Raw genomic sequence first — 17,593 nt, 5'->3', positions numbered from 1 at the left:
AAGAGAAGAACGAGAGTCAGAAATAGGAGGGGGATATGAACTGTGTGGCTAATTGCCTGCATGGCATGAGACCAGAACTAACTAGATGGTGCTCAGTTACCATCACTGAATATTTTGATTAAAGATTCTTTTTTAAAAAAGACAGTTCTCTTGGCAGTTCATCCACATATCATGAGATTCCATAGTTCAACCATATCAAGAGTTGTGCAATTTTTACCACAATCAGTTTTAGAACACTTTCTTTTTCTCCATACTCATTATTCATGTATTTTTTTCAATTTTGGCAAAAACATACACAACAAAACATTCTCCAATTCAACAACTACTGCATGTGTAATTCAGTGCCATTGATTATACTCTTTGTGCTGTACAACCATTATTAGTATCCTTCTCCAAATTGTTCCACCACCATTAAAATGAACTCATTGATCAAAGATTCTACAGGAACATCCTGATTATAGGGTGGTGGGGGCAGGAGAGGAGGGCGGAGATAAAGAACAGAACTTCCAGTTTTCATGGACTTTAGACTTTTAGAAACTATTTCCCTGAAAGAATTTTAAATGTTAAACCTTAAGCCCAAAATATCCCCTTAAATCTTAAGACGAAATAATAGTTTAGCTTGACTACCCTGTTTCCCCAAAAATAAGACAGTGTCTTATATTAATTTTTTCTCCCAAACATGTGCTAGGTCTTATTTTCAGGGGATGTCTTATTTTTCCATGAAGAAGAATATGGTACACATTTATCGTTGAACAACAAAAAAAGGAAATTTATTACCTGTATACAGTCCGGTAGTAGTTTTCATCACAAACCAGCATAACCAGACAAACTGTGAATCCTACAGTATCAAGAATTTCCATGTACAACAATCTATGGTACACTTACTCATTTATTCAATGACAGTCATGTCATCATCTTCTGGAACATCATCCTAACAATCCAAACCCTTATTTTCGGGGAGTTCTTATTTTCAGGGGGATGCCTTATATTTCAGCGAGAGGCAAAACTGTAAGTAGGTCTTATTTTGGGGGGATGTCTTACTTTCGGGGAAACAGGGTTGTAATAAAAAAGATCTACCTGTGTGTATGGGATCAAATTGACAATAACAGTCAAAATATACAGTGACCTTAAGGGGCGGTGAGTGTGTGTGAATGAAGGAGGAGCTACTCGGACAGGGAGGGTGAGAAGGGGTGCCCACGCCAGGGGAATCCACGTCCCTGAACTGTACAGGCAGAAACGGTCGCACGGTGCATGTTTTGCTGTGTATACTCCCAACCACAACAAAATAAAACTTGAGAAAATAAGTTTATCTATATTAATAGTAAGGATTTCTAAAAGTTAAGAACAGCTAATGTGCACAATAATTTTCACCCATCAACTGAAAACAAATAGTCCTTGAGAGCTTAATTTAATGCAGTAAAGCACCGTGACATGTTGCTGATGGTTGAAGTACATACAATTCAGGGTCTGACTCATTCTTATCTCTTGGGATTTAGTTAACCCTGCATCCTCCCACCTACACTTATGACACAGAAAAAGACCATGAAACAATTGCTACTGAATCTACGAGAGTTACCTTGCTCTTTTTGGAGTTAATAATCTAAACTGTGGAAAGAGTTATGTGGCTAGATCAAGTCTCATTCCTCAGAAAAATGACCTTTGGCTGTGCTTCAATTACCTGTTACCTAACTGGTCTCAGGTGAAGAGATAAGGCCCAGAGGAGGAAGAATGGGCTAAGGGTCCGGAGAAGTACAGTGCTAATCTTGGCACTCTGACCAGGAAATCTTGGCTCCTCTGTTTCGAAATGAGGGTTTCCTGTCGGTGTTGGAATTGCTTTAGAACTATGAAAATGAACCTGCCTGCTGCCATCCAGTCGATTCCAACTACCAGTGACGGTAGGACTGAACAGACTGCCCAGGATTTCTAAGGTTGTCAGTCTTTCCGGAAGCAGACTGCCACACCTCTGACGGTTGAACCACCAACCTTCGAGTTAGCAGCTGAGCGCATAACCAGGCACAACCAAGGCACCTTTGTGAAAATGAACAGCAATGAAAGATTTTTCTACCACCATATTTTTTCCCTTCTTCCTAAAGTGGCCTACTCGTTCTAATAACTGAACACTGTGGAACAGTGTTCTCATCCCTTTCCATCCTAGTGGAGATTTTTACATTGATGGGGAGTTGCATTCACATGTGTTGTATATTCTCAAAAAAAAACCACAAAACAAACCCAGATTATACACGGAAGATAATACGTTATGCACAAATTTAAGCCCCTATCTGTAATCCAGCCCTTACCATAATCATAACATTTACTGGGCACCTATTACATGCTAGGTCGCTAATTAAGTTCACGGTTGTGTTAGGTGTTGCCCTCCAGTCCATCTCCATCATTAGCAACCTTGTAGCACAGAATGGGAGAGGTATCTCAGGGGCATAAGGGTTACTTGTTAGACTGCTAACCTCAAAGTCAGAGAGCAGAAGATGGGACTTTCTACTCCTGTAAAGAATTACAGCCTCAGAAACCCACAAGGGCAGTTTTAACCTGTCCTATAGGGCCACTGTGAGTCAAAATCGACTCAATTTTCGGTTTGGTAAGACAGGGTAGGCTGGCCCCATACTTTCCTGTTACAGAAGCAGATGAACTCAAAAACACTGCCACCAGGTCAATCTCAACTCATAGTGATCCTATAAGACAGATGACCTTGGGAATGAAAAAAAAAAGACCCCCCCAAAAACCAGTCACCATACTCTCTGAGCTGACCTCTCTGCCTTGAATTTAACTGGCACAGTAGAGCCCCTCAAAAGTCCTGTTTTGATTGTACCTTGCTTGCTTTGATTGCATGTGTACATCCAAGACTTGTCACTGGTTCTGATCCATTCCATAATAAAACCATCTTCATTGTCTTCAATCTTTGCTTAAAAGCTGATGGAAAGATTAGCTGGTTGAGCTACTGATCTTCCAGCAAGGCTTTTGGCACCCATCTACTGAAAGCTTGCTGAAGGTCAAGGTGTTTGCTTCAAAATGAATTCACAGACCCATATGAGATCCCAGCCTTGGAGGAGGGAGGGTAAAAAGAGGGGCTGATACCAAGGGCTCAAATAGAAAGTAAATGTTTAGAAAATAATGATGCCAACATGTGTACAAATAGGCTTGATACAATGGATGTACAGATTATTATAAGAGCTGTAAGAGTCCCCAATAAAATGACCTTTTAATAATAAATAAAGAGATCTCACCTTTAGTAGCTAGTGAATCAGTGATCATGCTAAGGTCTTCTACCAGTTTTTGGACTTCAGCCACAGTTTCTTTATTGGTCAAGGTTGTTAATCTTCCCTTCTCTTGGCTTATTTTTGAGATCTTCCCAACTTTCCTCAAAACACTTGATCCAACTAATAAAAATGTGATTTCATTTATTTGTAAATGTTATTTCTGTAGGGCAGCATTCCCAGAAACTTGGTACAAAGCTTTAGTGATTTGGCCACTTAGTGTTGTTTAAAATTTGGTTTTGCCAGTCTTCAATTTTTTTCCCTATGGCACACAAAAAAATGCCCTTTTGATTTAAAGGCACTCTAATGGCATTAAGACAAGTGTATAACGGAGAGAACTTGTCTACAGTCATCCACTGACTGCAGAGGCATGCTTAAATGTGATTTGCTTGGAATAAACCTATGTACGTACAAACCCCCAGCAGCGATACTTTTTTGACTTGCCTTCATATTTTGAAAGTAAGTTCTAATTTTTAGTCTAATTTAGTTCATCTTAAAAATGCAATTGCGATTCCATTCCAAAATTTTCTTTTTACAGGGTCCTTTCTATAAATCATATAAAAGGCAAAGTCAAGCAATACCCGCCATAGGAAAACTTTAAAACATCAGTCATCTTTTTTGACTCATAAACTTCTTTAAATGACTACAAGATCTGCCTATTGCATTAATTTGGCAGCAAGGAAACCAGGGAAATTTCAAAAAGAAAAATTAAAGAGACACACTGTGTAAAAGAGCCCAGTAACAATAATTTTGAATTTGTTAACACTTTTTAAAAATATTAAAAATAACCTGATTTTATGCCAAATTCATTAAACATACGGTCCATGGAGCCTTGGCTATTAACTGGTAGCAGACTAAGATTCAAAGCTCTTTAAGGTTGTAACTGGTATATAGAGACTAAACCTGTGTTTGGGCACCAATAATCCTGCTTCCCTTTTGTTCCCCTCCACACCCTTCCCCACTCCCCTCCTGCCCAATCCCCATACTTGAGTCTCCTTTTCTTTAGTAAAATCACCTTGAACTTCTTGGCCATATTCTGCTTTCTATCACTTTCCATTATTTAAAAGTTCATTTCCATTTCTAGGAGCCCTTATGGTGCCGTGGGCCACGTACTGGGCTGCTAACTCCAAGATCAGTGGCTCAAAGGCACCCACCACTTTATGAGCAGAAAGCAAGGATTCAGCTTCAGAAACCCCAAGGAGCAGTCCTCCCCTCCCCGATCGGGTCGCTATGAATCAGAGTCATCTTGAAGCCAGTGAGTAGTTGGTAAGTCTCGGCTAAGGGTCAGATTCCCCATCAGCTGTGATTCCCCTCCCTCTGCAGACTTAGGTCTACTCTAATCACAGACGGTTGGCTTTTATTTACCTTCTCCTCTTTTTTCTGTTCTCTTCCTCTTGGGGAAGTGCTAGGAGAGTTCCTTAGTGCAACGGTTCTCAACGTAAACGTGAAAGTCATCATGGTTCAGTTGAATACCTTGACTGTATCAAGAACTCCCACAACTCAAGGCGCAAAAATACAAACAACCCAATTAAAAAATGGGCAAAGGGCTTGAATGGACATTTTACCAAAGAAGATACACCAACGGCCAATGTTATTCTTGCTGTCGGTGTCTCTGAGTCGAGTCTAAGGCATGTGTGCAGAGCAGAACTGCTCCCTGGGAGTTCAAGGTTGTGAACTCTCCAAAGCAGACCACCAGTCAAGTCTTCCAAGATGCCAAGACGAGTTGGAACCCTCAACCTTTTGGTAGAAGTGCCATGTTATCCAGGGAATCTTAAAGGTCGCCAATAGCACATAAAAAGATGCTCACCATCATTACACTGGGAAAAATACTAATCAAACCCACAAGGAGAGACAAATTCACCTCCACTAGGATCTGATTCATTGTGATCCCATAAGGCAGAGAAGAACTGCCCCCCAAGATTAAGGCTGAAACCCTTAAGGAAGCTGCGGGCCATGTCTTCCTCCTACAGAGGGGCTGGCAAAGTGGAGCTGCCAGCATGTTCTCGTTATCACCCAAGCACACGGAACTACTGTCCCACCAGGGCGCCCTTCCACACAGATTACACATCAACATAAAGAAAACCAAAGCCCTCACAGCTGGACACATAATGATCTTCTGATAAAAAGAAAATATTGGAGTTGTGAAGGATTTCACTTTACTTGGATCCATAATCAATATTCATGGAAGTGGCCATCAAGAAATAAAAATAAACCTTTCCAGTGGCTGTGAAGTAGAAGAGGTCTGGCTGGGCATCCGTTGTTGGGCCTCATTGTCTCCCACCTCTCGTCCCCACCCCCCTGAGATAATCCAAAAGTGATTTGATCCCCCTCCAATAAAATATATAAAAATATATATTGCAGTGGGCAAATATGCTGCACAGACCTCTTTTAAAGTGTTAAAATGCATAAGTATCCCTGTGTGATCATGAGGTGTCCATGGGATCAGGTACCAGCTATCAAAGACCCGAAACAAAACAAAAAATCCTATCGATGTGAATGAGGGGGAGGGCAGAGTGGAGACCCAAAGCCCATCAGTAGTCAATTGGACACCCCCTGTCAGAAGGGCCGCAAGGAAGCGATAAGCCAGTCAAGGTGCAGTAGAGCACCAATGAAACACACAACCTTCCTCTAGTTCCCCGGCCCCCATCATGACCCCAATTCTACCTTACAATTCTGACTAGACCAGAGCATGTACACTGGTACAAATAAGAGCTTGCAACACAGGGAATCCAGGACAGATAAACCCCTCAGGACCAATACTAGTGTCTATACTAGGAGGGGAAGGGAAGGGGGTGGATAGTAAGGGGGAACTTATCATAATGACTGATGACCATGGGTGCTATTAGTATCTATTTGGCTCCCTGCTTTCAAGTTTTTGGGTTTTATAGCCAGTAGGGGAATGTGGGGGGTGTAAGGGAACAGGCCCTGGAGGCACTGTTGGGTAAGTGTTGGTTGGCTAACAGCAAGATTGGTGGGTCGGACCCATCAATGTTCATCATTCACAATAGTCAGAAGGTGGAAAATGAAATGGATGGACAAAATATATACAGACCTACCTTGTTTTATTGTGCTTTGATTTATTGCACTTTTCAGATAATGTGTTTCTTACAAACCTGAGGTTTATGGAAACCATTTGTCCAATAGCACCTCCAGTCTCAGGGTCACATTTAGATAATTCTCACAACATTTCAACTTTTCCATAATGATATTATACACTCAGCAAACTAGTTTAGTGTCAACAGTGCATTTCTATGCACCGGGAAATCAAACAACATGTGACAGTGACTTTATCGAGCGACTTGCATTATTGCGGCGGTCTGGAACCTCCAGGGTATGCTTGTACACACGATGAAGTATCATTCAGCCTTAAACAGAAATGAAGGTCTGATAACCAGCTCAGAACATGAATGAAAACATGCTAAGTGAGTTTAACTCATACACAAAAGGATAAATATTGCATATTGCCACCAAGTTATATGAAATACCTAGAATAAGCAAACATATGGAGTCCAAAGTATATTAGCAGTAACCCAGGGGCCGATGAGAAAGGGCAATGGGGTGGTAGCTTTCAGGAGGTATTGCTAAATTTGTTACAAGGTGCTGTCAAGTCCATTTTCGATTCATAGGAACTCCATGAGATTTGAATTGCCCCCATAGAATTGTTCAACCTGAATAGATCTGTGTGCATATATGTATAGGTTTAGTATTAAGGTAGCAGATGGACATTGGGTCTCCACTCAAGTGCTCCCTCAATGCAAGAACACTTTGTTCTATTAAACTGGCATTCCATGATGCTCACCTTCTCAACACAATCACTGAAGACAAAGTGGGTGTATAAGCAAATATGTGAAGAAACCTGATGGAGCCTGGCTATCAAAAGATATAGCGTCTGGGGTCTTAAATACTTGAAGGTAAACAAGCAGCCATCTAGCTCACAAGCAACAAAACCCACATGGAAGAAGTACACCAGCCTGTGTGATCACAGGTGTGGAAGGGATCAGTTATCAGGCACCGAAGAACAAAAAATAATATTATGTGCTCACCTCCCTGATACGATGCCTGAAGACAAATGGGTGCATAAGCAAATGTGGTGAAGAAAGCTGATGGTGCCCAGCTGTCAAAAGATATAGCATCTGAGGTCTTAAAGGCTTGAAGGTAAACAAGTGGCCAGCTAGCTTAGAAGCCCAAAGCCCACATGGAAGAAGCACACCAGTCTGTGTGATCACGAGGTGCCGAAGGGATCAGGCATCAGGCATCATCAGACAAAAAATCATATCATTGTGAATGAGGGGGAGTGCAGGGTGTGGACCCAAAGCCCATTTGTAGGCAACTGGAGATTCCCTTATGGAAGGGTCGTGGGGAGATGAGCCAGTCAGGGTGCAGGGCAGCAACGATGAAACATACAACTTTCCTCTAGTAAAGTTTATGTATGTATCTAGTTCCTAAATGCTTCCTCCCCACCCACTATCATGATCCCAATTAAAAAAAAACAACAAAAAAACTGTCTAGCCTGAAATCTTTAGGGAAGCAGGTCACCATGTCTTTCTCCTGCAGAACAACAGCATGCGTTCAAAGTGTCCTTCAGACTAGCAGTCTAGCGCCCAACCAGGAAAACAACTGGAAATGGAGAATTGCGATAGTTGCACCACATGGTTAACTTAGGTAATGAATTATACCTACTGTATATACTTGAGTATAAGCCGAGTTTTTTCAGCACTTAAAAAAAATCATTTTATTAGGGCTCATACAACTCTTAACACAATCCATACATACATCAATTGTGTAAAGCACATTTGTACATTCATTGCCCTCATCATTCTCAAAACATTTGCTCTCCACTTAAGCCCCTGGCATCGGCTCATTTTCTCCCCTCCCTCCCTGTTCCCCCCTCCCTCATGAACCCTTGATAGTTTATAAATTATTATTTTGTCATATCTTGCACTGTCTGACATCTCCCTTCACCCACTTTTCTGTTGTCCGTCCCCCAGGGAGGAGGTTATATGTAGATCCCTGTAATCGGTTCCCCCTTTCTACCCCACCCTCCCGGTATCGCTACTCTCACCACTGATCCCGAAAGGATCATCCGCCCTGGATTCCCTGCATTTCCAATGTACATCGTCTGGTCTAGCTATACTTGCAAGGTAGATTTGGGATTATGATAGTGGTGGTGGTGGTGGGGGGGAGGAAGCACTTAGGAACTAGAGGAAAGTTGTATGTTTCATCATTGCTGCACTGCACCCTGACTGGCTCATCTCCTCCCTGTGTCCAATTGCCTACAGATGGGCTTTGGGTCTTCACTCCGCACTACCCCTTATTCACAATGATATTATTCAGCACATTTTTAATGCTGAAAAAGGCCCCCAGGTTTTTGTGGTAAAACTAGGTGTGTCAGCTTATACTCCAGTATATACAGTACATGTAATGTTTAAAATGGCCAAGGATGTGGTTATATATTTCACAATAAAAAATTTTTTTAATGACCTGAAGTCCTATTAATAAAAATACCAACCCTGGGACTGCTTGAATGGGATAGGACCTTTATAAAGCTTTTGCTTGCTTTTAACTTTCCACATGTTCCCCTGTGCAGCCAACTTGGAGAAAGACTGCCTTACCGTGGGGCTTCACAAAAAGAAACCCAACTCACTGCCATCAAGTCAGTGCTGACTCATAGTGAACCCCTGTGGGTTTCCAAGACTGTAACTGTTTAGGAGAGCAGAAAGCCCAGCCTTCCTCTCAGAACTGCTGGTGGTTTTGAACTGCTGACCGTGCAAATTGCAGCCCAACAGCGTAACCACTACACCACTTTTCCCTAATTGGCTGCAACTGAGTTGATTCCTGGTCTGTGGGGACGCATTCCTCAGCAGTTTCCTCAACCTCTGGCAGTCCCTCGCAATTCTGGCTGACTCCTGACAAGCTTCACTCATAGCTCGCCCACACTTGCCTTTAAACCCTGCAAATGGCTGCTTAAGTCCTTTAGCCTCCGAGTCATGTTTCAACTTTCAAACTGGTAGGAACCATCTTCAAAAGCTTTCGGCATGACACTCATCTGCACCGTCTCCAACGGTATTCCCGTGATCGCACAGTAAAACAACAGATAAGCTCACTGGCGGGTAAACATTAGTCAGAATAAAGGCACAAATACTGGTTCTTCTCCTCCCAGGTATCCTAAATGTTGACACATTCCCTCAGCCCTCCCTCCTGTGGCTTCTCTTCTTCTCCAGGAGAATCCGAAGGACTACTCTACGCCCTCACCCTTGCCCAAGGGGAATCCAACACACAGCAGTCCCACACAGGATGTCCAAAGTTGCAAATGTTTATGGAGGCAGAGCAGCTGGTGGGTTTGTACAGCTGGCCTTGTAGTTAGCAGGGTTCACACCACACTCCTCCCAAAGGAGACCTCCTCCTAGCCCCCCTTGCTGTCTGGCTGGTGATAGGGTGTGCAGGACCTGGAACCCTCGGGACTCCCTCATGCTTGCTGACACTCACCATCAGTCTCAGAGCTTACAAGACGGAAGACACATCATGCCTTCGGATTTCAGATTTGGCCTTATTCCAGAACAGTAACAAATCCCACTTGATACTATTCTGAGGTGCTTAAAACTTCTCATTTTAGTTTCTCTATCTAGTTTCAGAGGTAACCATCAAGACTCATTGGATCACCCTTATGTCGGCCATAAAATTAGCTGAGAAGGTGGGGGGGCGTCACTACCAGTAAGAGCAAGGAGGGGAGCATGTCCTCTGGATCTAAAACCACTGCACAGTGAATCTCCTAGATTCAGAAGATGGCGTGACATCAAAGAAGCCACAGCAGAAGCCGGAGTCAGAGGATGAGTGAGTGGTGGACTTCAAGCCCACAGAACAAGTAAAACCACAACTAGAAAATCATCAATATCATAGCATTTAATGGATAATTCCTGCTGGTATCAGTATTATTTTATGGGGGGAAAAAAGTATTGCTACTAGAGGCCCAGTTCATATGTGCATAGATTTATTCCAAACATGTTCAAACCAGTCTCCGTGATGGGGGATGGCTACAAGAAAGTTCTCTTATTAATACAGTGGTCTTCATTTCACTGGGGGCCCTTCAAAATTAAAAAGATCTGATCAAAACAAAGCTTCTGAGATCTGCTAGGCCAGTTTCATTCATTCAAGGCAGAGTAGACAGCCCGGTTGTAACAACCGCACTTTGGATTCTCAAGAGGTCATCTGACAAATCTTAAAGAACACGGGATGATCACCGGGCTTATTATGAAGCTGGGTGTTTGTATGTTTTTTAATGGAGCTGCTTTAAGAATATCAAAAGCTGCATTCATGATAAAATGGCCTGAGGGCTTTCAGTCATCACAGCAGGGAGCCCACTCATTCCTCATGGGTGGCAAGAATTCTATTGGGAAACCTTACCCCATCTGCCCCTACAGCCCTACATTGCCACTCAAGATTACTTTTCGTTTGCCAAACGTCAAAGAACATCTCATCAAAACGATTTGAGCTGTTCCAGGATGTCACTGTTGTTTTAGCAAATTGAGAGCATAGAAGTCTTCAGGGAAGTTAGAGATTGACCTGCTGCCTTCAGAAGTATATACAGATCTACACGGAGGCTATGCTTGATGAAGTATATACAGATCTACATGGAGGCTATGTTGATGAAGTATATACAGATCTACATGGAGGATATGAAGTATATACAGATCTATGTGGAGGATACGTTGATGAAGTATATACAGATCTACATGGAGCATATATGGATAAACTATATACAGATCTATGTGGAGGATATGTTGAAGTATATACAGATTTATGTGGATGATATGTTGAAGTATATACAGATCTACACGGAGGATATGTTAATGAAGTATATACAGATCTATGTTGAGGATATGTTGAAGTATATACAGATCTACATGGAGGATATGTTGAAGTATACACAGATCTACATGGAGAATATGTTAATGAAGTATATACAGATCTACATGGAGGCTATGTTGAAGTATATACAGATCTACGTGGAGGATACATTGATAAACTATACAGATCTACATGGAGGATATGTTGATGTATATACAGATCTCTGGAGGATACGTTGATGAAGTATATACAGATCTACATGGAGGCTATGTTGAAGTATATACAGATCTATATGGAGGATACGTTGAAGTATATACAGATCTACACGGAGCATACGTTGATAAACTATATACAGATCTACATGGAGGATATGTTGATGAAGTATATACAGATCTACATGGAGGCTATGTTGAGGTATATACAGATCTACGTGGAGGATACGTTGATGAACTATATACAGATCTACGTGGAGGATATGTTGAACTATATACAGATCTACCTGGAGGATATGTTGAGGAACAGTGGCTTCACATTGTAATATTTGTTTAATGAAGGTTTCTATGAATTTTCAGGAACATTTTTTGACTCACCCTCATACATTTAGGTTACAGTAGCTGCTTGGTTAAGTCACTTAATGAAATGTTAAGGGGAGAATGGACAATGTGTTATGAAACACAAGAGCTAAGCAAAGGAGCTTTTAATACTGAAGTAAGAGTGAAACAAAGAACTCTTCTCATATTTCTCTAAATAGGGATGCTTTTGCGCTTTTTTGAAAGCAGTCACATGCTTTGGGTTTTCATTTTTCTTCAAAGCTATTTCTGCACATTCACAAAAATCATAGGTCTCAAAATCAATGTTTATTTTAACATATAAAATGTGCCACCTAGTACCAATGCTTATAAACATCAGAATGCTATCAGGTTACCATCACTCTGGAAAGGGGGGCAGGACTGAAGTCTTCGGCAGAACAGACTATGTGAGCAGGTAACTAACTGACTGTCACATTTAGAGACTATAGAGTCAAAATCACTCGGTAAATTCCTATTGAGCTACACTCACAGTAATTTAAAGTCTCCTACTGTTTCATATAGTAAGATAGCTTAATGCTCATATTTTTAGTCAAATTTTCCTGGAAGTACATACATGTATTTATGTATGTATTTCATAATTGAAATACATTTTGTGCAATTTAAGCAAATTGTATGAGCCTAAAACTGAGCTTTCTAGACTTAACAAAATTAATTATATAAATACCTCTCTTCTACTCCAAAACTCAATTTGCCATATATCCCTCTCAGGAAGTCACAGTTTAATTACTATCTGCATCACATAGACATGTATGGTACAAGAAAAGAAGAAATACTTTGGTCAGTATAAGTATATAAAACAATGTTCTCAGCTCTTTAAAATAAAAGAACACAAGTATTACAGCTATTTAAAAAGCAATGGAGTGGAAGACATGATAAATGCTGCCTGATGTATAAAATCAAAACCTTAAAAAAATTTTTTTAACTGAATACAAACTAAAATTGCTGGCTTACATTTTAAAGTATTATAAGATACTAATAAATATCTATCCAGAAATTTGATTTATCTCAAATTTCCTCAAAATAAGCAAAGTTAAACAGGTGCTCCTTCACGGTTTATTTCTGGTAGACTTCAGGCTAACTTCAATACCTGTCTTTCCTTGAGAAGTGAATGAGTCCCTAACATTTCTTTCAAGCAGAAGGCTATGCTGAGCTAAGGAACCTGCAGTGGAGGTCAGGCCCAGCGGCAGGCAGGCAGTTGTTTGCTTCATGCAGGCAGTCCATGGAAGTTGCCATGTGTGAACTGGATACTTGAGAGCATGCTGGGAAAAGCTGTGGACAGAATCTCCCCATGCTGTATTCACATGCTTCATTCACATCTTCAGTTGTCTAGGTGGTCATGAGGCTTGGGTAAGATGGCTACAGGCTTCATGATAGATATTTCTAAAAGGAAAAAAAATTCATTTCTCACCAATGAAGTATTCGCTACAGACTAATACTAAATATATAGTAACAATTATGAGGATGACCCACGTTGGGCAGTATTTCGTGCACAGGGTCACTATCAGTAACAGACAGCTCAATGGCACCTGAAAACAACAATAACACTAGGTATTATATCTAATGTGCTAAAGGCAGTTCAAATAAACAACTGTGCAGAAATGTTGAGAAATGTCTCTACTGACATCTAAAGCTCAGGCAGCCACAAAAACAGAGAACTTAACCACTATAAAAATTAAATTCCTTTCTGGTTCAAAAGGATGCACTATGATACTGAAGTCAACACAAAGAATGGGAGAAAAAGTCACGTCTCCGGGGTTAGGTAAGGGTCTAGTGTCCAGATGCATAGAGAACTCTTATAACAAAGAAAGTATAACATGGCAACAGTAACCAAAACAGGCAAAGCATTTCTCCAGTAAGCACAAGAATGCTGCTCAACATTATTAGTCACTAGAGAAATGCAAACCAAAACCTTGCCCATTGTCAGTTTCTTCAAATTTCATTGCCACCAAATCAATTCTGACTCACACTGAGCCTGCAGGACACAGACCTGCCCCGTCAGGTTCCAAGAGAGAAATCTTGCTGGAAGGCGAATGCCAGGTCTTTCTCATGCTGCACAACCCAACTGCTGACCTTTCCATCAAAGGGGAGCACTTAACCAGATGTGGTAAACGATCTCCCCAGGGATCGTTTCATCTCCACGAACATGGCTTTAATAAAAATGAACAATGACCAAACTGGGGAGAGCTTGGGGAATTTGGAATCCTCATCCATTGGTGGGGCTATAAAATGGTGCCAATGCTTTAAAACAGCTTTGCAGTTTCTCAAAAAGTTAAACAGAGTTACTTAACCACCAATTCCACTAAAATCTCTTACACAAATAATCACAAAAGCATTATTTATAATAGCCTTAAAGTGAAGACATCCCAAATGTCCACCTACTGAGACACACACAGGTGGACAGTATGGCATTTTTCTACAAAGGAACATTATTCAGCCATGAAAAGTGCTGATGAATGCTATGCTACAACATGGATAAGCCCTGAAAACAGTGAATACAGCCAAATGCAGGAGGCTACATATTGTGATTCCAACACAGGCCCAGAGTAGGCAAATCTAGAGCCAGAAAACAGACTAGATTTTGCCAGGGAGCAATAATGGGGACTGAGGGCTTGAGATTTTTTAGGGGAGATGAAAATGTTCTACAATTAGATAGTGGTGACAGTTTCTGAACTGTATGCTTTGAAAGAACTCACGGTATGTGAAGTATATCACAACTTTTAAAGTTTCTCTACAAAATCTGCCTCAAAAGATTCTACTTATAAAACAGCAGTTGCTTCAACTACAACTGGTTATGTCACAAAATAACTTTATTATCTTTGTATCTTTAACACTCTTGGTTGATCTGAATTACTAATCCCACCATCCCTGTGGGAACTAGAGGACAGGAAAAGAGTATATACAGATGAATCCGTTATATACTATATACTCATGTATAAGCCGAGTTATCAGTACATTTTTTATGCAGTTGTTGCGGTAAATTAGGTGCCTTGGCTGATATTTGGGTCAGCTTATACTCAAGTATATATGGTATTAAGAAGCCTGGCAGGCTGGGTTTCTGGGGTGGAAGGAGGCCTTCACCCTTGTGAGTTGGAGGTTAAGTCCCAATCACATTCTCATAATTAATATTGTACCGCACTATATACTCCCATAATAGTGCTAAAGTTACCTCTCACAAGCACATGGATGATTGCTATCTAGCCCGCAGCTTTGACTCTAGTAGCAGACACAAGCTATTGCTCTCTAGGCTCTGAAGACAGCTACCCCCTTGCCTGCCCCAGGCACGGGTGTTAGGTTACTCCTCCTACAACTCGGGAACCTTTAGCATTGGGGTACTGCCCACTTTGTTACCTCTGTGGTTACCTATATTTAGGGAGTTTGCACGCCCTGAGTGTACATACATAAGCCTTGGTTGGAAATATACTCTCTCTCTCTCTCTGCAGGATCCTGGCTCCTGAAGCCATGGAAGTCTCAGAGGTGAGCACTTGCATGCTTTACCTTGTCTGATGCCTCTTTGATTTTACTCCTCAATTACACAACTGCCCCTTGGATCCGTTCAATTGTGGGGGCTGGTACCCCACACATCCCCTTTCTTTATACTTCCAATACCTCTCCCTGCCCAGTGAAACAACCAATTATATTTGTTTTTGGTTAAGATTCAGTAAGAAACTACACCATGAACAAATTCCATCATATAACAGATAACAGCAACAAGTGGGGCTTATTAAATTTATCCTTAATTTTAATTAAATACCATGTAGCTGTCTTCTATTAATCACACTTACAAAAGGCATGGGGAATAAAAAAATGGATGCGACACAATTCCTCCCTCCTCCAGGGAGTCTTAGGGGCAACTTGTGCATTATATCCTAAGTATTATAACAGGTCAAGAAACAGGACACAGATAAGTTCTACTTACTGGAAGAGGGATCTTTTATGGGCAGATCAGCCCTATCATATTTCACTTGGTTAAAATTAATTTAAATAACTGGAGAAAGTTCAAAACAGACCTGGTCTTTTCAAATTACCCAGAAAGCATGGCATCTTTTAAATAAGCAAGTCATTTATCAGAAGTGAAACTCAATTATTAAAATACGTAACAAACTTTTCGAAAAGGATCTTTACCAAAGAGTCAGGCAGGTTAGGTGATCTGAACACTGAGAACTGGTGTCTAAGTTCAGCAAAACATAGCTTTCCCCCCCATCTCCAAAAGAATGCATCCACCACACGTAAGCCCCGGCAAATGTCTAGCTGAGTCTCCTCAGAAGATGGAAAGCCGGAAATATATTTACCGATTTTTTTTCCTGATGTATAAAATATGAATATCTTCACTTCGATATTCCTCATCATGTTTTTCCAAAGGAATTTTTTCAAAATCAAAGTCCAGTTGTAGGAGCTACAAATTGGAGAGTAAATAATGTCAAAATTCATTACTGGAAACTGATCTAGGGCTAACAGGTCAGAATGACAGGAACGGAAAGGGGCCTGTGAGAGGCAACTGACCCTGAATGTGCGCTCTGGTTTGCTGCTGAAGGGTAGTTCCTTGGACGTGTACACATGAAAACCTGAGTTAAGCACTTGAACTAGGTACATCCTGCATGTTTTAGCTCAATAGAATGTTTAAAAATATTAAAATTGGAATTACATACTTCACATACAAGAAAAGCATGCTGAGGCAGTCATACATCTTACTCATTAAAACCAAAGTGGGTGAGGGAGACATTGGATGGAGTAAGATATGATAAGATAATAATAAATTATAAATTACCGGGGGTTCGGGGGGAGCGGGGAGGGAGGGGGAAAAATGAGCTGACATCAGGGGCTCAAGTGGAAAGCGGGTGTCGTAAGAATGATGAAGTCAACTTATGTACTAAAGTGCTGGACACAGATGACGTATGTACAGATAGTGATGAGTTGTATGAGCCCCTAATAAAATGATTATTAAAAAAAAAACAACCCAAAAAACCAAAGTGGCCTCGCAGCTAATGAAATTGCAGGGTTGTTGTATGCATGCACCCTGGCTGGTGCCAATGTTTATCATGCTCGGCTGCTAACTAAAAGAGGATTGCGTCCACCAAGAGGTGCCTGTGAAGAAAGGCCTGGTGATCTACATCTGAAAAATCCGCCACTGGCAACCCTGTGGTGCACAGCTCTACTCTTGACAGTAAGTCAGAACTGATGCAATCAATAGCAATTGGTTCCAGAGGCACCCTAACGAGACAGCCCTTATTATGTGGAGGAAAAGCACTTTGGGACTGACTGCATGTACTACTTCTTCAATCTCCCATGGATCATAGTTAATTAACAACAACAACAAAAAGAACCAGAAAATATATATCTATGTCAGAGGATTTTAAAAATGTTAAGGAAAACACAGAAGAAGAAGAAAAAAAATCTACCACTTGCATGCTTCAATAATGTAGTCTAAAAATGTATTATGGGCTGGATGAACAATCTGGAGGAGAAAACAATGGGACTGACAGTTCCGGGGGGGACAGGGAGGGAAGGGAAGAGGTATTAACAAACCCAGGGACAAGGGAACAACAAGCGATCCAAATTGGTGGGGAGGTGGGTGTGGGAGGCCTGGTAGGGCATGACCAAGGGGAATGTAACAAAGAGGAATTGCTGAAATCCTGGTGGGGACTAAGTATGATAGTGGGACAGGAGGAGAATCAAGGGAAATAGAGAAAAGAGCTGGGAGGAAAAGGGCATTTATAGAGGTCTAGATAAAGGCATGTACACATGCAAATATATTTATATGAGGATGGGGAAATAGATTTATGAGCCTCTATTTATAGGTTTAGTATTAAGGTAGCAGAAGGACTTTGGGCCTCCACTCAAGTACTCCCTCAATGCAAGAATACTTTCTTCTATTAAATTGGCATTCTATGA

General features: G+C 41.1%; 1 protein-coding gene across 1 annotated transcript in view; it reads right to left on the bottom strand.

Moving 5' to 3' along the window:
- Nucleotides 1-11,952: 11,952 nt before the first annotated feature.
- Nucleotides 11,953-17,593, bottom strand: part of VCPKMT (valosin containing protein lysine methyltransferase) — an 8,996-nt gene continuing 3,355 nt past the window's right edge. Inside the window, exons 5-6 of the mRNA XM_004698962.4 lie at nt 15,994-16,097; nt 11,953-13,084 (exon numbers count right to left, since the gene is read on the bottom strand). Coding sequence (XP_004699019.2) covers nt 13,039-13,084; nt 15,994-16,097 — 150 coding nt within the window. The 3' untranslated portion in view covers nt 11,953-13,038. The remainder of the gene's footprint in view (nt 13,085-15,993; nt 16,098-17,593) is intronic.

This window comes from Echinops telfairi, unplaced genomic scaffold, assembly GCF_000313985.2.
Source record: "Echinops telfairi isolate 266 unplaced genomic scaffold, ASM31398v2 ScPeMD7_18;HRSCAF=68, whole genome shotgun sequence".
Taxonomy (NCBI): domain Eukaryota; kingdom Metazoa; phylum Chordata; class Mammalia; order Afrosoricida; family Tenrecidae; genus Echinops; species Echinops telfairi.
Note: the sequence above shows the minus strand (reverse complement) of the source record. Positions and strands in the feature narration are given on the sequence as shown.